The sequence below is a fragment of the Bison bison genome, unplaced genomic scaffold (assembly GCF_000754665.1).
Source record: "Bison bison bison isolate TAMUID 2011002044 unplaced genomic scaffold, Bison_UMD1.0 scf7180017864346, whole genome shotgun sequence".
NCBI classification, from domain to species: Eukaryota; Metazoa; Chordata; class Mammalia; order Artiodactyla; family Bovidae; genus Bison; species Bison bison.
The window spans coordinates 2,830,331-2,853,452 of NW_011494918.1; the positions used below are offsets into that span (position 1 = coordinate 2,830,331).

The window sequence follows — 23,122 nt, forward strand, 5'->3', positions numbered from 1 at the left end:
CTTCCGATCTGTTTCATCCACCTCATTAAAAAGAATACATTCGAATCAGTTCTAATGAGGTGGATGAAACTGGAACCTATTATACAGAATGAAGCAAGTCAGAAAGAAAAACACCAATACAGTATACTAACGCATATATATGGAATTTAGAAAGATGGTAACAATAACCCTATATGAGAGACAGCAAAGGAGACCCAGATGTAAAGCACAGTCTTTTGGACTCTGTGTGAGAGGGCGAGGGTGGGATGATTTGGGAGAATGGCATTGAAACATGTATATTATCATATGTGAAATGGATCGCCAGTCCAGGTTCGACGCATGATACAGGGTGCTCGGGGCTGGTGCACTGAGGAGACCCAGAGGGATGGTATGGGGAGGGAGGTGGGAGGGAGGGTCAGGATGGGGAACACATGTACGGATTCATGTCAATGCACGGCAAAACCACTAGAGTACTGTAAAGTAATTAGCCTCCAATTAAAATAAATTTATATTAAAAAATAATAATAAAATTTTAAAAAAAAGAAAGACTCTCATAAAAGGAGAACTTTCACAAATGGACAAATACTTTTTGAAGGTTGGATCAATTTAAGAGTCAAAATCCTAAGTCTCTTTGCATTATGTTTCATTTTAAGTTACTGATAAACACTACAAGACATGTTCTTCTTACAAATAAATAGACTATATAGACCCTTGATTCCATGACGTTGCTAAAAAATGAGCTTCGAAGTCCTGAATGGCTATAAAGATATTAAAATATTTTACGGCTAAGAAATACATCCCAGCATCTCACACAAGCTCAAGACAGATCAAGTACGGGTAACATACAGGTGAATGAACCACTAGGCTACTATACATCTATCAGTTCTAATTCTCATTTTGCTGAGTTTTTCTCTCTACACTGATGTATAAAGCGAACACTGTCGCTAATTAACCTCTTCATTATATCAAACAAAACTTTATTCAATTAAATAAAAAAGAAATAAACTTCACCTACTGGAAAATGACACTTTAATCCTCTAAAGGTCTCATCCAATCCAAAAACAAAATGGTTCTAGTACCAATGTTAAACACGTGTGCTTAATTACCATGTAGCACAATAATGACTACTGTATCATAAAATATGGATGCTATTAACTTTGCTGTTTTATCTGATTCCAGACTGTTCAAATAAAGTCAATCTTTATACTTTGTCTCACAAACCTTAAAACCATCTGCTTGAATTTTTTTCTTAATTAAGAGAATACATTTGTAGAGAGAGAGAAAAGGGAACAGCAAGTTTCAAGATACGGATAATTTGAAGTTGGCACTGCATCAGGGCTGCCTTGTAAGCCTCGTTGACAGAGCAGAGCAAAGACCACAGTGCTGAACTGAGGGAAGGCCAAGGTCTGAATTCTAACTCCACTATCGCAGGTCATATGATGGAGGTGAGGATCAAATTTAATGGACATGAAGGTTGTCTGTAAACTGTAATGTACCACACACATGCCATGCTGTGCTAAGTTGCTCCAGTCGTATCCAACTCTTTGCCACCCCATAGACTGTCACCCACCACGCTCCTCTATTCATGGGATTCTCCAGGCAAGAATACCACCGTGGGTTGCCAGTTCCTCCTCCATGGGATCTTGCAGACCCAGGGATCAAACTCATGTCTCCTGTGGCTCCTGCAATGCAGGCAGATTTTTTACCACTAAGCTATATGTTGGGCTCCAAAATCACTGCAGATAGTGACTGCAGCCATGAAATTAAAAGATGCTTACTCCTTGGAAAGAAAGTTATGACCAACCTCGATAGCATATTAAAAAAGCAGAGACATTACTTTGCCAACAAAGGTCCGTCTAGTCAAGGCTAGGGTTTTCGCTGTGGTCATGTATGGATGTGAGAGTTGGACTGTGAAGAAAGCTGAGCGCCGAAGAATTGATGCTTTTGAACTGTGATGTTGGAGAAGACTCGTGAGAGTCCCTTGGACTGCAAGGAGATCCAACCAGTCCATCCTAAAGGAGATCAGTCCTGGGTGTTCATTGGAACGAATGATGCTAAAGCTGAAACTCCAATACTTTGGCCACCTCACGCAAAGAGATGACTCATTGGAAAAGACCCTGATGCTGGGAGGGATTGGGTGCAGGAGGAGAAGGGGACGACAGAGGATGAGATGGCTGGATGGCATCACTGACTCAATGGACGTGAGTTTGAGTGAACTCCGGGAGTTGGTGATGGACAGGGAGGCCTGGCGTGTTGCGATTCATGGGGTCACAAAGAGTCAGACACAACTGAGCAACTGAACTGAACTGAAGCTATAAGTTTCACTAAAAAGAAATATCCTGCAGCTATGAATAAACTGGGTGAGGAAACACATATTCTTAATTCCATCAACAATGTGCCTCAGAGATACTCTGATAAACTGTTCAACTAAAGTAATATTGCAAATATCTGCCTTCATTCCAGCTCTTATTTTTATAGATTTCAAATATTAAATATCAGATTAAAACAAAAACAGACAAAATCTGGAAATCCCATTTAATTCATACAAAAGCAGAAAACCAGGGCCTAAGAATAAAAATCTAATTCACTCTCCTCCCAAGATCCCTCAGTCTGCTCCTTATTCTGTATTTATCAGGACTCTCATTTGCCTGAGAAGGCCATTAGGAGGTTTTATGCACTTACAACAAAGAGTCTGGTATATACCACTTCATCAATATCAGCCATCTAAGTAACATGGCCTTGACTGAAATATTCAACCAACTGATTCATTCAATGGTAAAATGGGAACAAAGCCTGCTTTACAAGGATTTTGAGAGAATCAAATAGGACTATGTGAAAATAAATGTGAAGTACTTATCAAAACTATATTAGAGAAGAGCTGAACTTCTCAGAAGCGTCAAAAAGACAAAGGCTATGGGAATGCTCCAGACTGAAAGAAGTCAAAGAGACATGACATCTCAGTGCAGTAGCTGACCCTACAGGGATCCTACACTGGAGGGGGAAAAACTCAAGCGATAAAACTGTCATACTGACAGCTGAAAAAAGTATTTTACAAAGGGTAAGAGAATATCCCTATTCTGAGGAAATACACACTGACATATTTAAGGGTAAAGAACTATAAGGTATGTAACTTACTGTAAAATAGTTCAGGAAAAAAATGTATATATGTGTGTATATATATATATATGCAGATGGTTAGACAGGCAGATAAATAAAACTAACTGATAAAGCAAATGTGGTAAAATGTTAACAACAGGTGAATCCAGGTAAAGGTACATGGTGTTCTCTGCACTAGTTTTGCTTTCACAACTTTTTAAAATTTGAAATTATTACCATATGCAAGGTCTGTACACATGTCCACACACATGCACACACACACATAAGACTGCAGTACAGACATAACACTAAGGAGTTATAGGAAAAGCAAAAAGAACTTTCCTTTAAAACTCATAATCAAGGGTGGTAAGAGCCACAGAAAATGTTAACCATAACAGGTTTAATCTTTGAGTATTATTTGTTAACCACCTTTAACCAGTCAAAAGTTCTCTCCTGTTAACAATTAATATTCTTTCACACATTTGTAGAACAGTGATGTTCTGAAGAATACACACCTTCAGGACTATATAGCCAATGATACTTTCATTGAAATAATTTGTCATTTTTCTTTGTAAATTATCTATTCACTTATTTTGTCCATTTGGTTGTTGGGTTAACTTGCATCTTTCTGATTTGTAAACACTCTTTATATACTAAAAATTGCTTTTAAAAGACTACACAAACTTGCACATGAATTTTCAAAGCAGCATTATTCCTAGTAGCCTAAAAGTGGAGACCACCCAAATGTCCATCAACTGATGGATGGATAACCCAAATGTGGTATATCTGAAAAATGGACTATTATTTGGCCAAAAAAAGGAGAAAACATTGAAATATACCACATAAATACATCTTGAAAAATATTGTGCTAAACGAAAGAAGTCATACACAAAAGCTATATCATGTATAATTCTACTGACATGAAATGTCCAGGATAGGCAACTCCATACAGAAAGCAGGCTTAACTCAGTTTGTATAGAATCTACCTGCAGTGCAGGAGACCCTGGTCCAATTTCTGGGTCAGGAAGATCCGCTGGAGAAAGGATAGGCTACCCACTCCAGTATTCTTGGGATTCCCTTGTGGCTGGTAAAGAATCCACTTGCAATGTGGGAGACCTGGGTTCAATCCCTGGGTTGGGAAGTTCCCCTGGAGAAGGGAAAGGCTACCCACTCCAGTATTCTGGCCTGGAGAATTCCATGGACAGTACAGTCCATGGAGTCACAAAGAGTCAGACACAACTGAGAAACTTTCACTTTTCCTTATACAGAAAGCAGATTAGGAAGTAGCTGCCAAGGGTTGAAGAGGATGGCAGATGAGGAATGACTGCTAACAGGAATGGAGTTTCTTTTTAGGTGATGAAATATCCTAGAATTAAACATCAGTAACAGTTGCATAACTCTGAGAATATACTAAGCAATCACTAAACAGTGCACTTTAAAAGGGTAAACTCCGACTTCCCTGGTGGTCCAGTGGCTAAGAATCCACCTGCCAATGCAGGAGACACAAGTTTGATCCTTGGTCCAGTAGGATTTCACATGCGGCAGGGCAACCACACCCGCGTGCCACAACCACTGAAGCCCAAGCACCCCAGAGCCCGCGCTCTGCAACAAGAGAAGCCGCCACAGTCGGAAGCTCACGCTCTGCCACGAGAGAGTAGCCCCCCCTCGCTGCAACTAGAGAAAGCCTGTGCACAGCCACGGAGACCCAGCAAAGCCAAAGAAAATAAACAGTTTTTTAAAATAAAAAGGTAAACTCCATAGTATATGAATTTTAGCCCAACTAAGCTATTAAAAAACCCCAAGCAAACAAGGACTTTCATTCACCTCAAAAGGCCATGGAAGGCAGAAGCTAAGGACCCTCTTTCCAGACAAATGTACATGCATACAAAGTATTACAAGCAATTATGCAGGGAACAGAGTGAGGTGAAGAAAAGGGAACTTGTTTATGGAAACACTGAAACCTATCGATGGGTACCATTAAGAAACCCTGTGACAAATTACAACTACCCCTAAGGTGAAAAGCTACCTAGCTTCTGACGCTCTAGTTTCAGTTCCAAGAATTTCTCCTACAGATACACTTTCATATGAACAAACTGAAGTAAGTACCAAGTTATTCAATGGAGGAATGTTTACAAAGAAAAAAAAATCCACAAAACTCTTAAATGATTATGACAGCTGTATGAGATAAGACTACAATGCACCTATTAAAATAATAAGAAAACTTTTTATGTACTGCTGTCAAAAAATCTCTAAGATATATTGAAAAGAGTGACATGCAGGAGAGTGTTTATAGTATGTTACCATTTCCATAAAACAGGTAAATAGGTAAAAAGATATACTCTTATATACTAAAGAACTATCTCAGAAAGAATGCACAAAAAACTGGTAACAATGATTGCTTCTGAGCAGGGAAACAAAACAGCTAGAAAGCATCTAGGTCATGGGAGGACTGTCTTCCTAGGAATGAGTCTCCAGGGGTAGTTTATAGGAAGAGAAATCAGAGAAAGGACAGAAGCATTTAATTATTTATTAAGATATAAACCAGCATCCCTCTAAAAATAATTATTTATTAACCTTATCAAGATGCTAAACTGAGAAATAAAGAATAAAGAATGTTAAAGTTGCCGTGACATAAATCTAACCTAATGCAACACATCAGGGAAAAAAAATTTTTGTTCACTTCTCATTCCAAAGCTACTGTAACCACAGAAGAGATTACTTGCCAAAGTCTTTATTCAGGATAAATTTTTAGGAGCCCCAAATCTCCATCTAAAGAGGAACTGCAAATATTTTAACGAAGCATGTTTTTCTTTTACGTGCACAGTGTCTGGTAGCAGCAAAGCCAAAAAGTAGTCAGCACAGAAGTAATTTCTTTACTAGAATCTGGATAGCTTTTCAGATCTCTAAATCTTCCTGTTGAATTTGTTCTGATGGATTCCTCTACTTTATAGCCTAAAGAAATATCATGATCTCAATGTCTCTGTTGCTTAAGAATTTAGTTACTAAAAAGTTCATTATTTATTCACTATTTATCTTTTTAGGTCTAAGGTAGTCACACAATTCAAGGTTATTCAGCTCACACTTTGACCTAACAGTATCTATTTGTGGGTTTACAGACAAAATAAGCATCTTCAGTAGTTCACTTTTTTTTTCTGAAACAGAACACAGACACTCTCCATCTTTCTAAGTTTCTCTGCACTGCTTTGCATTGTAAACAGATTGTTTTAGATTCATACTTTTCTTGGAAGCTACTCCTTTAGGGGGTACCCTGTGAGTCCTGCTACTACACATCCTCCTGGGTATGACAAGAATACAAAGCCCTGACCACTCTTTACCCAGGCCATTTCTCAGGGTTGACCTTGAGAGATGAGATAACATCTCCCTCTGGACAATGAGGAGGCTTGCTTACTGCTTGCTGTAAATGTAGTCAATTCCCAACTTCAGCATTCCGCCACTGCAATAAAGGAACACTGTGTGTACAGCATCATCTGGGCCAGTATCACATCACCCCCATGCTGACAATACTAACAATACCTGAATTCTTGAACTTAACTATGTAACACTGTCCCCACAGAAAGAAACACAAAGTTTCAATTTGGTATGTATGCCAGGGGAATCCCCTCCACACCATTCTCACACCCAAGGCCACTGAAAAGGATCCCCAGCACCCACCTTCTCATGATGGCTCTAGTGACCCAGGACAGGGACTCCCAAAGGGAAGGGCTGGGATGGAAGGAGTCAAGGTCACTAAGTAAAGAACAAGACAGAGGATCCAAAGTAATAAGGGGTTTGGAAGACCCTCAGTGGAGCGAATGGAGAGAAGACCATTCGCTTCTCTCAGTGGGCTGAGAGAAGACCTGCGGCCTCCTGTCAGTATAGCCTGTACCCCTTCATCAGTCTCCCATCTGATGTTATTTCAAGTTCTGACCTTGTTTCTGATAATTTTCTTTCCATTGTATCCACCAACTGATTTCTATTAAGGGTTTTTGCTCCACCTTGACCCACTTGCGACATTTAGAATAGAATTTCACCCCTCTTTTTTTTCTGTTCTGTTGTCCCAGTAACCAGAACAATGTTGTAGCTCCGTAGCCTTAAAACTAGGACCATAAAGTCTTGTGAACTTTATGGAATTATAATGGGTAAGTGGAAGTGTTCAATGCAGATTTAAACAGATTGCTGTTTCCAAGCCCTTGGTTTGATGTTTGGCAACATTCAATAGCACTTTAAAGAAAGATAAGCATGTTCTCCCATGAAGGCATCTTTGTAGTTCCAAGATTACCATTTACTAAGAAACTGCTTGAGAGAATTTCTACACTGAAATGAGAGACCATGTTCATTTTTTCCATCAGGATCTGAGCCAAAAACCAACCATATTTCTTGAAGACTTAGGTGAGGTTTCCAAGAGTTAAACAGAACAGATTTACCAGCAAAAGGCAGGAAGAGTGAGATTATAATTTGAACCAGGCAAACTGTTTCATAACAGAAAATGTGGCACTTAATGTAGTTTGCAGAATATGGTATGCTAAAAATGCTACTTTATGGCAGGAGCAGACCTCTGGAGAGTGAAACCAGCCAAAGGAAAAGAACAAAAAAGGTAAAAAAAAGAAGCCATGTCAGCAATACAAAGCCACAAAAAACTGATACACTTTTTTTTGGTTCCGAATTACAACTTTTCCACCACATTTTGTGGTTTAAAAACACACAAAAAAACGCTTGCTGTAAAAGTTTTCATTTTGGCCATTTTGAATCGGGGTTATACTAATTCAAATTTATCCTAATTTAATAGGACTTGAGTCTAACAAACACACACACTGTTGAGGTCACAGGAGACTACATATGTGAGCAGATCAAAGTTTTCTGCAGCTCCTTCTGGAACAGATTTATCCTGGGTTCCTGAATGGCTTGGCCAGCTGATAGAGGACAGACTGATGTTTCTTTACTTGAAATAAACATTAAGTCAAAACCTCTAACAGAAAACTCATACTGAAAAGGTTTGGCTCACTCCCTGATGTGCTAGTCAAGAAGAAACGAGCACAAAAATCTCAATGCAGGTTGATTGGAAAATGTATTCTAATCATCTTTACGTCTCTTGCACCAGACATACAGTACTTGAATCTTTCTTATATAACACTGTCAATTCTGAATTTTGAAAAATAATAAGAATGCTAGTCAATAATTATTGCTTAAAAAAAAAGCTAATAATACTTGTTGATTCTATACTTTCTCATCTCACACATCCCCCAGTTCTTCAATGTTGACTGCATTATTCACCAAATTTACAAAGGACTCCAAGAGTTTAAAACCAAAACAGACATAGTCTTTCACATCAAAGAACTTCTAAAGGATGTCTGGCTAACAGACTGACAAATAATTAACTGAAATGTTTATAAAGATTACAGCATGTGTGTCAGTGACATACAATGATGACTGCCACCATTAAGATGCTCATTATTCAGATATTAAGCCTAGAAGAAAAACAATGATCTCTTCTTGTTTTTAAATAGAATTACTGCATCAAAGACTCTTAGAAGAAATTTTTGTATAACTTGGGCTTCCCTTGTAGCTCAGCTGGTAAAGAATCGGCCTGCAATGCAGGAGACCCCTGTTTGATTCCTGGGTCGGGAGGATTCACTGAAGAAGGGATCGGCTACCCACTCAAGTATTCTTTGGCTTCCTTGGTGGCTCAGCTGGTAAAGACTCCACCTGCAACGTGGGAGACCTGGGTTTGATCCTTTAGGCTGGGAAGATAAAGGAACGGCTGGCTACCCACTCCAGTATTCTGGCCTGGAGAATCCCATGGAGTGTACACCCATGGGATGGCAAAGAGTTGGACAGACTGGGCGACTTTGACTTTTACTTTCTGTAACTTACCTGCACCTGTTCTAGATGAGTCCTCTGGAATAACCCAGAACAGTTATCCTATTTTCCACATGACAACCTTCATTTTCTAGAAGATGGCTCTACTTTCAGTCTTCTTTTCTTTAGCTGACTGAATCATACCAACCCTTAAACCATTCTTCTCCCCATGACATGGTTTCTAGACCGTCTCCCCACCCTAGCTACACTCCTCTGGACCATCCCATGATTGAATGTTATAATTCTATGAATGTATACTAAAATATGCTAAGATTTTTTAACACTGAAAACAGTGTGTGCCAAGACATGAAGGAGGAACAGTAGTGTTACATGAAAATAGATATATAGTACAGGATTAAGCTTGACTATTATGTTAGTTTATTTTGAGTACTAAAAAAGGTAAGCACACAGTGCTGTGGCATAATAGATACTAATGTATAGTATGTGTTTCAATTGAAGACGAAATGATGTGAAGCTGAGATTTGCTTTAAAATACTCTATGTGGAGCTGATGAGCACAGAACAGAGGAAACATGATTAGCAAAAAATGTTGGTACTCACTGAGGTATGATTGGTAATCAAAAATGTTGGTAATCAAAAAATATATAGATGTCATATACATCAATATTTTTTAAATTTCTAACTAGCCATTATCTTTTTCATGACTAAAATATTTCAAAATACATATTTTTAATGTCTAAACAAATTACTTATAGACAACTTTGAATATTTTCTATTGCAAGTTTTATTTGTGAGTATTATAGAAAAAATATTCAAATTCACAATTTAAAAAGTATTAAAAGAAAATTTTAAGCGGTCATTTTCAAAATCCTTGTTCAGAATAGAAATTATTTTAAGCATCTTTTCTGATCACAACAGTGTGAAACTAGAAATCAACCACAGTAAGAAAAACGGGGAAAGAACCAAACAACAAGCCACTGAACAAACAACGGGTCAGCAATGAAACCAAAGAGGAAACCAGCAAGTCCCTCAAGACAAGTGAAGATGAAAACACAGCTTCCTAAAACCCATGGGATGTAGCAAGAACAGTGCGAAAAGGGAAGTTCATAGCCATACAGGCCTTCCTCAAGACACAAGAAAAATCTCAGATAACCTAACCTGACACCTAAAAGAATTAGGAAAAAAAGAACAGACAAAACCCAAAGTCAGCAAAACGAAGGAGATAATAAAATCAGAGAGGAAATATATAAAATAAAGATCCAAAAACAACAGAAAAGATCAATAAAACAAGAGCTGGTCTTCTGAAAAGATAAACCAACAAGCCTCTGACCACTCCCACCTAGAGGAAAACAAAGAGAACTCAGATAGACAAAGTAAGAAATGAAAGAGGAGAAATAACAAGTGGAACCACAGAAACACAAAAAATCATAAGAGGATACTACAAACAGTTATATGCCAACAAACTGGACCACCTAGAACCACACAAGTTTCTAGAAACATACGGCCTGCCAAAACTTAGTCAAGAAGAAACATAATTTGGACAGACAAATCACCAGAAATGATATAGAATTTCCCTGTGAACTTCATTCTCCTGTGAAAAACTTTTTAATTGAAAAGTTGGATGTATGATTTTTAGTTGAAAATATCATGAAATATTTTTTAGATTTTTGGTATCATTGTTCATTTACTTATTGTAGAAAACTTCTCAAACACAGAAAGGAAAGAAAGACTACACACCCACCCTCAATGAGTACCAACATTTTTTTGCTAATCACGTTTCCTCTGTTCTGTGCTCATCACCTCCACATAGAGTATCTTAAAACAAGTCTCAGCTTCACTTCGTTTCATCTTCAACCGAAACACATTCTATGCATTAGTGTCTTAAGCTACAGCACTGTGTGCTTACCTTTTTCAGTACTCAGACTAACGTAACAGTCGAGCTCAATCCTGTACCATGTGTCTATTCTCATGTAACACTACTGTTCCTCCTTCATGTCTTGGCACACGCTGTTCACAATTCCTATATAAACTGTGGGAATTGCTGTAGAATTTCGGTGTTCTACTCCAGTAGATAATATTCTTTTGTTATGGGTCTTTACAATATTGCTGATGGAGATTACTTGGCTGTGTTTATGCAACAGTAGAGCAATTCTACAATGAAATGGCTACTGAAATGCTAGTTAATAAATTCTAGTAGACAGATCTGTCAATAGTATGATATACAATGTTACATAACTCACAGGATTTTAAAAATACTTTGCAATACCTAAAGAAAAGGTAATATCCACTTTTATTTTAAAAAAAGATACAGGGTTTGTTTTGCTTTCCCAGTCATGATTTTAGAGAATCCACTTTCAGACTAATTACTTGATTTTAACTTTCATTGAACTTCAGGCCCGTGATGTTCAATTACTGTTTAACACATAACATAAGGTATTTTGTATCACTTTTAAAGAAAGCAAGAGTTAGCTGGCAAATACTGTAACTGGTTTTAGGCTGTGACAGATCTTGGGAAACTTTCTGTGATTTATAAATTACAGAAAGTCCCTATAACAGAAACTCTGAAGGTTTGCAAAGATGGGAAAAAACTAAATAATCATTAAGAAACAGAATTCCTAAGAGTAGCAAGTCATCATTAGGCAGTGGTGAAAACTCTACAGTAAGTTAAGAGAGAAGCTAAATATAAACTCTGACCAAAAAGAAGTCTACAGACTTATCTGGGGCGTTGCCAAAAACATTTCAATCAGGAAACATGAAAGAATCCTGTAAAATACTAGTATTTTATGATTGAGTTGGGGGTGACAGTCTGAAGTATTGCGATGAAAAGGTTCAAAAGAAGGAATTAAAGAAGAGGAAGGTATGCACACCTCTCTTAGTCAAACCACTTTGGACTTTTTAAAACCTTTTCACTTAGATTCTAACAAAATAAGCCTTACCTTAATTTTCCACTGGATGTGCAATTTCAGCACATTTGACACAATATAACAAACTTTAAAAAACAAAAATAGTGTCCTTTTTTTGTTCTCATTTTTAAAATCAGGCATTTAAAAAAAGCATTCAACTTCAAAACTTACATCGGAACCCACATTTTTCATCGTACTTTGTAGGACAGGTTTGGTCACAGAAAGTTTCCCATTTGCTGGGCTGTTTGCCACAGGGGCTGGTACCACATTCACCACATGATTAGGTAGCTGCGTGGTTGCCCCAGCAACAGCAAGGACTGGTTGAGGAGAGGGCAGAACTCCAGGGGCCTGGAGCTGAACCACGGTAGGCTGGGAGAGCACCACGGTCTGACCTGCAGTAGAGAAAAAAGAAAAGGAATCAGAGGGTGCGTAACTGCTGCAGCAGAGGCAAGCTGTTGAGCACTTAGGTCTCTTCTGCAGATACAATAGGTAAAACCACATGAAACGATTTGAAACCACCAATTAAACCACAATCAAGAGCAGCACACATTCTTGCTGACTTTCATTGCTGTGTTTTTAATGAATTTAAATATGTTTTAAATTCATTCTCTTTGAAGTTATGATTAACAATGTATTTCCACACTTTTTTTCAACTAACAAATACTAAATCTGTTAAGTTATACATAGATTTCCCTAAGTATTAACCTCTGAAACTTTTGCATGCTAGAAGTATTTATCATATTACAAAGAACAAACCTTGTATACTGAGCACGGAATCATATATTTTAAGTTAATGGGATTTAGAAATACATACAACACCAAAAATATATGACAGAGATTCAGGAAGTCAATACTCGGAAGAATCTGAGTCCACAAATACCAAAAATGTTAAAACCACTTGAGATAAATTCTTAGCTAACACGGGAAACAGAGATCTGTAATTTAACACAACCAAATAATGTTGACTCCCCTACCCACCAAAATAGTCTACAAGTCTTTTCTTAATCTTCACATTTAACCTTATTTTAAAATTATGCTATTCTGAAAATTAATATCATAACCTAAAGAAGGCTCATACAACTCCCAATACTGATCTAGTCCAATACTGATCTAGTAAAACTTTTATTTGTCTGCTGAGTGTTTGCTTTCAGATCTGGCCAATTTTATAAGGCGTTGAAAGCCTCACCTAACATCCACAGCTGCCTGAGCCTATCCAGCAAAATAAAGGTATTAAAGTAACTGGCAACTAAAATTTCCCATTGTATATTTATACTCTTCTTGAAGGAAAAAAAATACTATGCTTTCAGACAGTGTAATATGCATGACCCATGTAAAATTCAGCTCAGTATTTCAAAGGATCAAAGAAAACTAAAAATCAAAATAATGCTTCAAACACCTGTTTGTTATGAACATGTCTTAGCTTGAAAAAAAATCACTTCTATAAAATCAGTCTTTCTGTCTCAAAAGGCCTTGAAAGCATACTTATACTAGAATTAATAGTATTTTATCCCTAAAAAGTAAATAAATTAGTAAGAAAGACCTAAAAGTAATTTCACAGATTTATCATATACACAATTTAGTATAAGTGATCCCTAAGTATTCTTACAGAGAAGGCAATGGCACCCCACTCCAGTACTCTTGCCTGGAAAATCCCATGGACGGAGGAGCCTGGTAGGCTGCAGTCCATGGGGTCGCTAAGAGTTGGACACGACCGAGCAACTTCACTTTCACTTTTCACTTTCATGCATTGGAGAAGGAAATGGCAACCCACTCCAGTGTTCTTGCCTGGAGAATCCCAGGGGCGGGAGAGCCTGGTGGGCTGACGTCTATGGGGTCACACAGAGTCGGACACGACTGAAGTGACTTAGTAGCAGTAGCAGCAAGTATTCTTATCTTCTAATTTTCCCTTGGAATAATTTACTTTATGAAATAAAAACATATAAAATATGGTAATAACTCATAAGCAGATATAAACTTGCTCTAGCCAAATATTCAAATAAAAATAGAGAATTCCCTGGTGGTTCAGTGGTTAGGACTCTGCACTTTCACTTAAAAGGACATAGGTTCAGTCCCTGGTCAGAGAACTAAGATCCTGCAAGCAACGTTGCAAAACCAAAAGTAATAATAATAAATAGCATATCACCAAATGTTTTTTAAATAACACTTACTGATCTATTACAGTTAATCTGGTACTGTGAAAGACATACTCATGTATGTCAAGAATGTAAAACTCAGACCAAAGGTTCCCACCCCGAATTTAAGGACCCTTCTTTAATATCAAAAACATCATGTCACCCAAGACTATCACAGCAGTCCTTTCAGTTTCTGTAGATGGAGAAAATATGTGATGAGAAAAGTTTAGTAAGAATTTAGTAGTGATTTGAAATGAATCTGGAATTTATTATCCTAAGTATAACCACAAAATTTTTAAAAATCAGTGCAAAGATATATGAAACAAATTATGTATCCAGTCAACAGAAAATATGGATGTGCAGATACCCTACAAAAAAGCCAAAAGCTACTGCCACTTCAACCATCCATATCCCAGGATCCACAGTCTACAGGTTGAGAACCACTGATTTAAAGCAATACTTTGAAAAGAGCATTATCAGGGGCAGTGTTCCACATCTCCTGAGTTTAAAAATTATGATAAAGTGAAGGGGAAGTCACTCAGTCGTGTCCGACTCTTTGTGATCCCATGGACTGTAGTCTACCCGGCTTCTCTGTCCATGGGATTTTCCAGGCAAGAGTACTGGAGGGGGTTGCCATTTCCTTCTCCAGGGGATCTTCCTGACCCAGGGACCGAACCCAGGTCTTCTGCATTGCTTTACCCTCTGAGCCACCCCTCAAAACTAAAATGTTCAGTGAATTTAGGGGATTACTCCAAAGGTCAGAGAAGGTGGTAAATGTAAAGAGTGAAATCATTTCAAGGAAACAATCCTACTTTTAGCTCCAATTACAGATTTAAAGCATTGGCAGACAACACATGCAGATGGCTTTTCTTAATCAACTGATTCAAAAAATAATAATAATAAAATAATCCAAGTCTGTAGTGTTCATGTCTGGTTATCACCATCTCCTTGCTAAGAGAACTGTAGCATGGAGCAAGGGAGATGAAGCAATATCAAGGCAAGGTCTGCATACCAAATGTGGCTCCAAGTCCTTCCAGGCCATTGATGCCTCTTTTTTTTCAAAAATGCTCATCAAGCCCTTTCATCCCAGAGTGCCCAACTAACCTCAAATTATTTAATATCTAAATCAAAGATCCTCTAAATAGTCTTGGCATGTTTGGGTTCAAGACAAAATGGGGAGAAGCAACTACATTTCTATTACAGTGTGTTCACGGTGGCTTGCTAAATCTGACGTACTAGATGCTCACCAGATCACAAAACGCAAGGCAAAGAACTGTTTCAGGGCTTAAATAGTTAGCAGCTGAACATAAGTTACTACTGTTCCTCATGTGCAAACAGTTAAAAAGGGCATACCAAAACACTGTTTATCCATTTCAGCATGCTTAAAATCCTCTTTGGCATTACACACAAATCCCCCTTCATGGACCATGGCTGGTTTCAATGCTGAATACTTGACTATGGATGACTCACTGATTGTGATAGTCAGTGTCTTCGTTTTCAATTATCTTCAAAGATTTCAAACTTTGTATCAAACATTTATTGAATGTCTTCTTTGTTTGAAAGAGTATGGCTGTGTGACTGAGTAAATAATTTCTCTGTGTATTAATTTTCTCATCTATAAAATGAAGATGATAATAAAGCACCTATCCTCACAGAGTTGATGTAAGGATTAAATAAGATGACACAGTTAAGCACTTAGAATGGTATCTGGCACTTGATCTTTTATGTATAATAACTTTCGTAAGGGTATTTCATGTATAATTAATTCATTAGTTTTCATAGTTACTGTTATTTAACTATTGATATAATTTTCCAATTAGATAGTCAATTCGTGAGATCAAGGACCACTTGTCTGCATTCTTTTAGAGACAATAGAGCATAGTAATTAATTACACAGACTCTGAGCCAGACCATCTGGGCTCAAGTTCTGACTGTGCCTCTATTAATAGGATGACTTGGAGCAAGTTATTTTACCTTTATCCTCCATTTCAATGATTTGAACCACTATCTACCCAAAAAGTCCAAGAGAGGATACTTGCCCTTTTTCCATCCTCCATTCCCATCACCTAACTGCCAACCCCTGTGATTCTACACTTTCTAACATCTCCACTGTCTATCCTGGATCTTCACTGATAGTCTAAGTTTCAACACCTCTCACCTGCACTATCATAAGAATCTTAATGAATGTATAGGACACAGATGTAGAAGTAAGCAGCAGTTATTTACAGCAGACTGAACAGCATGTCAAGAAACTAGAAAAAACAAGAAAATGTAACGGACAATAGCCAAATTAGTTGAACCAAAGATTTATAGAAAGGAGAGTTATTATTATAAGGTAAAGTTAGAAAACTAAACTGGAGACAAACCATGATGAGTTTCACATTCCAAGCCAGACAATTTGAACTTAATCCTGTAAGAATTACTTCTTTTTTGCAGGACTTGCCTGGTAGTCCAGTGGTTAAGACTCTGCACTTCCAATGCAGGGGGCAAGGGTTTGATCCCTGAGTGGGAGCAAAAATCTCGCATGCCGCACAGTGTAGCCAAAAAAAGAAATTACTTCTTTTTTAATAACAAATACTTACTTCTGATACTTATATCGATTAACTGTAAAATGCCTTTCCTATTTCTCTTCTTCCCTCCCCATTATCAAATAAATGTAAGACTGGAAGTTATACATTTAAATCTGTTATGTTATTACAAAATTACCTCTCCAGATTACACTATAAAAATAGTAACGAGGCCTGTATTAGCATATGCTCCCCCCAAAATAAATACTGTTTTCAGATAATGGGAAAGCACTGAAGTTCTGAATAGTGTATGATTCAGGCCTCTGAAACTGATAAACTGCTCAGAGAAGTTTTCTCTTCTCGCTATAGGTAAGATTTTCTATCATTCAAACACAGCCAATGGTCTGCTGCTACTGCTGTCAAGTCGCTACAGTCGTGTCTGACTCTGTGCGACCCCAGAGATGGCAGCCCACCAGGCTTCCCGTCCCTGGGATTCTCCAGGCAAGAAGCCAGTGGTCTACTAAGAGCAAATTCTTAGGAACACCTCTTGCTTTACATACTGATCATATTAATGTCAAACTTTTACCTTTTATGTATGTGTTTTAATAGCTTATGGAAGCTATAATAAAGTTCTTCACACATTTAAATTCTTAGCCTTTGGGATGATGTACACTTTTGAGATCCTGATGAAAGTTTTGGAGACTATCCCTAGAAAAATTCACAAATAATATACACTAAATCTTGCATTTTATTTCAAGTAGTTCATGATATCCATTCACAGGTCCCAAGAATACCCATTAGACAGGACTGCTATTTTTCATATGAAAAAGACCGTATTTTGACCCTGTCTTCAGAGGGCAGGTATTTCAGATTTGTTTGGTTGGGGTTTTCTGGAAGGGATTGATGAATTTTCATGGATCCATCCAGTCTTTCACCTAGTTCTTTTTATCAATGCCATACTGTCTATGACCATGGAATAGAGCAAAGTTAATAGAGTACCTGGAAATCAAATTTATGACCTTGCCCTCACTAAAACCATGCTTCAAAGAAATGAGCTAAAAATCTATAACTGAAAATAGTTATAAACGTAACACTGGTATTTATTTATAACCCATATCCCATTGATACCTAGTCTTACTTGGTGCCAATAAGATAAATCCACGGAAACAATGCTGCACAAGTTTCACTTTAGCCATGTGTACACACATCAGTATAGGCAGGATGATGAATACTCTTCCCAAGAGAGCTCTGTGTGCAAATGAGCCCTGTATGTTCAGTCAGTTCAGCACTCAGTCATTTGTCTGACTCTTTACAACCCCATGGACTATAGCAGGCCAGGCCTCCCTGTCCATCACCAACTCCCAGAGCTTACTCAAACTCATGTGCATCGAGTCAGTGATGCCATCCAACCATCTCATCCTCTGTCATCCCCTTCTCCTCCTGCCCTCAATCTTTCCCAGCATCAGGGTCTTTTCCAAAGAGTCAGTTCTTCTTATCAGGTGGCCAAAGTATTGGAACTTCAGCTTCAGCATGAGTCTTTCCAATGAATATTCCAATGAATATTCAGGACTGATTTCCTTTAGGATGGACTGGTTGGATCTCCTTGCAGTCCAAGGGAAGGGACTCTCAAGAATCTTCTCCAACCCCACAGTTCAAAAGCATTAATTCTTTGGTGCTCAGCTTTCTTTATGGTACAACTCTCACATCCATACATGACTACTGGAAAAACCACAGCTTTGACTAGATAGACCTTTTTGGCAAAGTAATGTCTCTGTTTTTAATATGCTGTCTAGGTTGGTCATATATGTGACAACTATATACATATTCCTATATGTGAACAGTACCAAATCCTCAGACTTGAACTTCTTTTAATATAGACCTCAACTTCTTATAGAATCAACTATACGAGGCCATCTAGTGGATGAAATATAGAAACACACATTCTTAATGGCTTAAAGTCAGAGGTTCAGGTATTTAATGCCCTGTATAAGCTCATGTTTATTAACAATGCTTCCTACTATTCGGAGATTTAAGAGTCTGATTCTATTGTCAAACCACACCTATTAGACCTGAAATGGACCACTGTATTTTAAATACTAACCTCTCCCTAAAAACAAAAAAAATTCATAAATACAAAAATCTCAGAATACAATAGCATCAAGAAAGTTTCCCAGATTTTCTTCTTCGCTACAAAATTACAAGCCTTAGAGGCTGTTTTCACTAAAACTGTGAGAAAAAAGAAGTATTAGATATAATTGATCTGGATAGCTACCTCCCTTGTTAGGACAGGAACCACCTATTAACCATCTCTCTATAACCTCCTCAGAGCCAAGGACATTCTTGACACACACACCCAACATGTGCTCAGAAATTATACCCTGAATTAAAACAAGTCATATGACCCATGCCTCAGAGTCCTCCAATTAAACATACAGAACATCAGATTCCATTCAGGTACCTTTAGTAGGTGCAGGATGTATACTGATAATTGGCTGCTGCTTTGCCAATGGCATAAGTGTTGGTAGTGTCTGAATAATGATTGTTTTTGCTGGAACGCTGGGGTTTGTTTGAGTCTTGGGTGCTGCTGGAAGTAATAAAGGCTTGGGCTGAATTGAAGGTTTCGAATTTATTTGAATTTTTTTCTTTGGAGTCAGTCCATTTTCTGGAGAAAAACCAAACCACAAATTATTGAAGTGCAATTAAGCAAATCCTAGAAAGCAGATTCTATTATACACCTTTCTCTACACATTATCTTAACCTCTGACTACCCTTAACTGAAGTTTAAGCATAGTTTAATGTACTGAAAAACAGAATTTTATCTTAGTGGACTGAAGAAGAGTCCTCAATCTGAGGTCTTCCCTTCTGACCAAGCTACAGCTTTGCAAAGGGGACACAGGAACCAGTAAAGAAAAACAGCTAAAATCACTGAATAAAGCATTGAGGTGAATGAGGTTAATAAATGCCACAGGCAAATGGGCCTCACATTCAACTTCTTTAGGTGAAACTTGGAAATTTCTCCTGAAGATGGGGCCCTAAATCTATTTCAGAGCATCATTCACCTATAAAGACAGAGACAACCAAAGAAGATCATTTCTTCCCTTTCCTCTTCACATTAACGTTCACAACAAAGGATAGAGGTACACTAGTTTAAAAACAGCAAGCTAGCTTAATAAACATACACTTAATCCAACACTTTCCTTTAAGATATGGCGCTTACTCTCAGTCTACAATAGAAATAACAGAAGCTAGCAGATGGAGTAATACCAGTTTTGCTCTTAGGACCAATGATGGGCTTGTCTTCCTTCAGTGGCTCTGCTGAGGAGGGGTTGTTGGAGCTTTCACCATATAAGGAAAGAGGAGACATCTGAGAAGTAGAAGACAAATCCAACTCCTCCTGCAGTAAAATACAACACAAATAAATTCATGCAGAAGAACAGTATCCTTGAGCAGAAAATGGCTTAGAAAGAGAGGCAAGATCCATGCATAAACAGAAACACTTCAAGATAATTTCAAGTCAAAGGTGTGATATATTACAACTATATCTACACAGTAAGCACTAAGAGATGATGGATAAATCAACATTATCCATCAATACAAAAGTAAAAATAACTAAAAGCGAAGTATGTCTATTTAACCCTCTTATATTAAAGATACGATCACTGATTCGATCTGCTTCTACATTTTCTCCCACAAACTTTATATTTTACTTGATTCCTAGCCATACAAACATTTAGTATCATTATAGATTTACAGTTAAAATGCTAATATCTTTTCCCTACCATCTCTTATTCAGACTTACAGGAATTTCAAAAGCAAATAATTCTTACTATTTTCATCCTTTTCTATTTATTAAAACTACCTTTGTCCCTAATGTTTGAAAGAAAAATCCTGAAAGGAGCAGGGCTATTTTATTTAATGGGTAAATTAATAATGCAGAGATATACAAATATTAATATTTTCCAAAATTCAATATTCAGTGGATCTGTCTCATTTTGCTAAAATAAAGAAACTTAACATAGGATAAAGTAGCATTTCAATTCCAAGAAAGAAAGATGTTATGTATAATAAATAAATAGGCATATACATTTACATACATACATCATATCATCTTCAAAAGAATCTACAAGATCACTGAAAGAAGAGTTAAAAGAATACTTGTTTGCTCTTAGCATAACGTAGGCCCCCTTAAGTCAAAAATCCAGAAGCCATAGAGGAAGAAAAAACAGATTTGAATAATAATTATTTTATAATAAAAAACAGGCCATAAACAAAGTTAAAAGATATATATTAAGAGAAAATATTTGCCTAAAATGAACAAAGGACAGGAGTCATCATTTCACTGAAAAGGAAATGCAAATGGTAGCCAAAGGCAAATTTAAAAGAAAATCTTTCTTTTTAATCATCAGATACGAAAAGTTAAAATAACCTGAAAGAGCATGTGGCAGAAGTGGTCACTCTCAGTCATGCTGGTAAGGACGAGAACCTCTTCATTCATCCATCCCTAACACCTATCACCATGTAGCCAAAACCCAGGACTGCATGAACCTTATAGTGTATTGAATAATAATACATTTGTGTGTGTGTGGGGGGGGGGACAGTAAGAGATAATATAGGAGGAAATGATTATCTTTATGGCCTTAGATGCTTAAAAGGCATTTAATAAAACTCTGCAAAGATTCTTCATAAAAGTCCTAGAAAATAAGAACTGGAAGGATGATTTAACACTTAAAAAAAAAAGCTAGGTATCATTGGATAGCCGAAGTCATACTTAATGGTAAAATACTAATACTTTGCCATTAAAGTTGGGACAAGAAAGAAATAATTGCTTTTTCTGTAATTCTACAAAACATAGCAGAAACTAAAATAAAAGGAACAAATATTAAAATAGAGACAGAAGTGCCTTTGTTTTGCAAGATGATGTGCTATCTACTTAGAACACATTTAAGAACCAACAAAAAAATGTTCACTATAAAAATGTACTAATAATCACTTAGACAATATAATAAAAATAGTTCATTCATAATAGTAATAGCAATTATGATATACCTAGGAATTAATTTTTAAAGAATGTATAAGATCTATATGAAGAAAATGATAAAGCTTAACTGAGAGACAAAAAAGAAACCCTTAGTAACAGAGAAACATATAATATTCTTTAACAAGATGATTACAAAGGCAATACAACTGGGAAAACGAGTTCATTTATACAGTGAAAATTAAAACTAGATTTGTCCTTAACACTTCATATGAAGGTCAGCTCTTAGGCCTACTAGGCGACATCTTTGACAATGTTCACTGTGATGCAGGTGAAGGGTTAGGCAGTTACATTCAACAAACTGATGCAGACAGAGCAATATGAACGGGTCTTAAAAACACTGTGCTAATTTTTTACAGTAAGAAATAAAGAGATCTAATATAATACCATTTACGTAAGTTTAAAACACATACACAAAACTGAAATCAGTGAGAAAAAAAAGGAACTTTAATAAATGGTACTGGAATAGTCCTTCTGATAGTCATTGAGGAAAACAAAAAAACTTGGATTTGTATCTTACATCATAAACCAGGATTACTCCAAATGGATCAGATTTGAAAATTAAAACTAAAACCTTAGGAAATATATATATTAACAAGTCACTTAGAAACTATTACTTCCTGAATAATTTGATCCTAAAGCCACTAGATGGGGCACAGTGCAAGACAAGCACGGACACAGAGAGGCAGCCTGCGGGACTGTCAGAGTCCAAGCGAAGCAAGTAAGGGCAGGCAGCCAAGCCCAGGGAGTCAGAGTAAGGTAATGATTGTATCCACATTGCATCAGCCTGAGGTAGGGTGTCAAAGCCCAGAACACAGGAGTCAGTGTGAAGGGACCCGCACTGGCAAAATCCAGGACAACATAAGAATCAGAATAAATAAAATAATGAGCTATAATCTATTGACTACGCCAAAGCCTTTGACTGTGTGGATCACAATAAACTGTAGAAAATTCTTAAAGAGATGGGATTACCAAACTACCTGACCTGCCTCTTGAGAAATCTGTATGCAGGTCAGGAAGCAAGAGTTAGAACTGGACATGGAACAACATACTGGTTCCAAATAAGGAAAAGGAGTACATCAAGGCTGTATATTGTCACCCTGCTTATTTAACTTCTATGCAGAGTACATCATGAGAAATGCTGGGCTGGAAGAAGCACAAGCTGGAATCAAGATTGCCGGGAGAAATATCAATAACCTCAGACAGGCAGATGACACCACCCTTATGGCAGAAAGCAAAGAAGAACTAAAGAACCTCTTGATGAAAGTGAAAGAGGAGAGTGAAAAAGTTGGCTTAAAGTTCAATATTCAGAAAACTAACGTCATGGCATCCAGTCCCATCACTTCATGGCAAATAGATGCGGAAACACTGGAAACAGTGGCTGACTTTATTTTTCTGGGGTCCAAAATCACTGCAGATGGTGATTGGAGCCACGAAATTAAAAGACGCTTACTCCTTGGAAGGAAAGTTTTGACCAACCTAGACAGCATATTAAAAAGCAGAGACATTACTTTGCCAACAAAGGTCCATCTAGTCAAGGCTATGTTTTTCCAGTGGTCACGTATGGATGTGAGAGTTGGACTATAAGGAAGTCTGAGCACAGAAAAATTGATGCCTTTGAACTGTGGTGTTGGAGAAGACTCTTGAGAGTCCC

General features: G+C 37.3%; 1 protein-coding gene across 2 annotated transcripts in view; it reads right to left on the reverse strand.

Moving 5' to 3' along the window:
* Positions 1-23,122, reverse strand: part of ATF6 (activating transcription factor 6) — a 236,733-nt gene that overhangs the window by 190,591 nt on the left and 23,020 nt on the right. For both annotated transcript variants that reach the window (XM_010854686.1, XM_010854685.1), the window contains exons 5-7: positions 19,698-19,827; positions 18,892-19,095; positions 11,966-12,186 (exon numbers count right to left, since the gene is read on the reverse strand). In XM_010854686.1, coding sequence (XP_010852988.1) covers positions 11,966-12,186; positions 18,892-19,095; positions 19,698-19,827 — 555 coding nt within the window. The remainder of the gene's footprint in view (positions 1-11,965; positions 12,187-18,891; positions 19,096-19,697; positions 19,828-23,122) is intronic.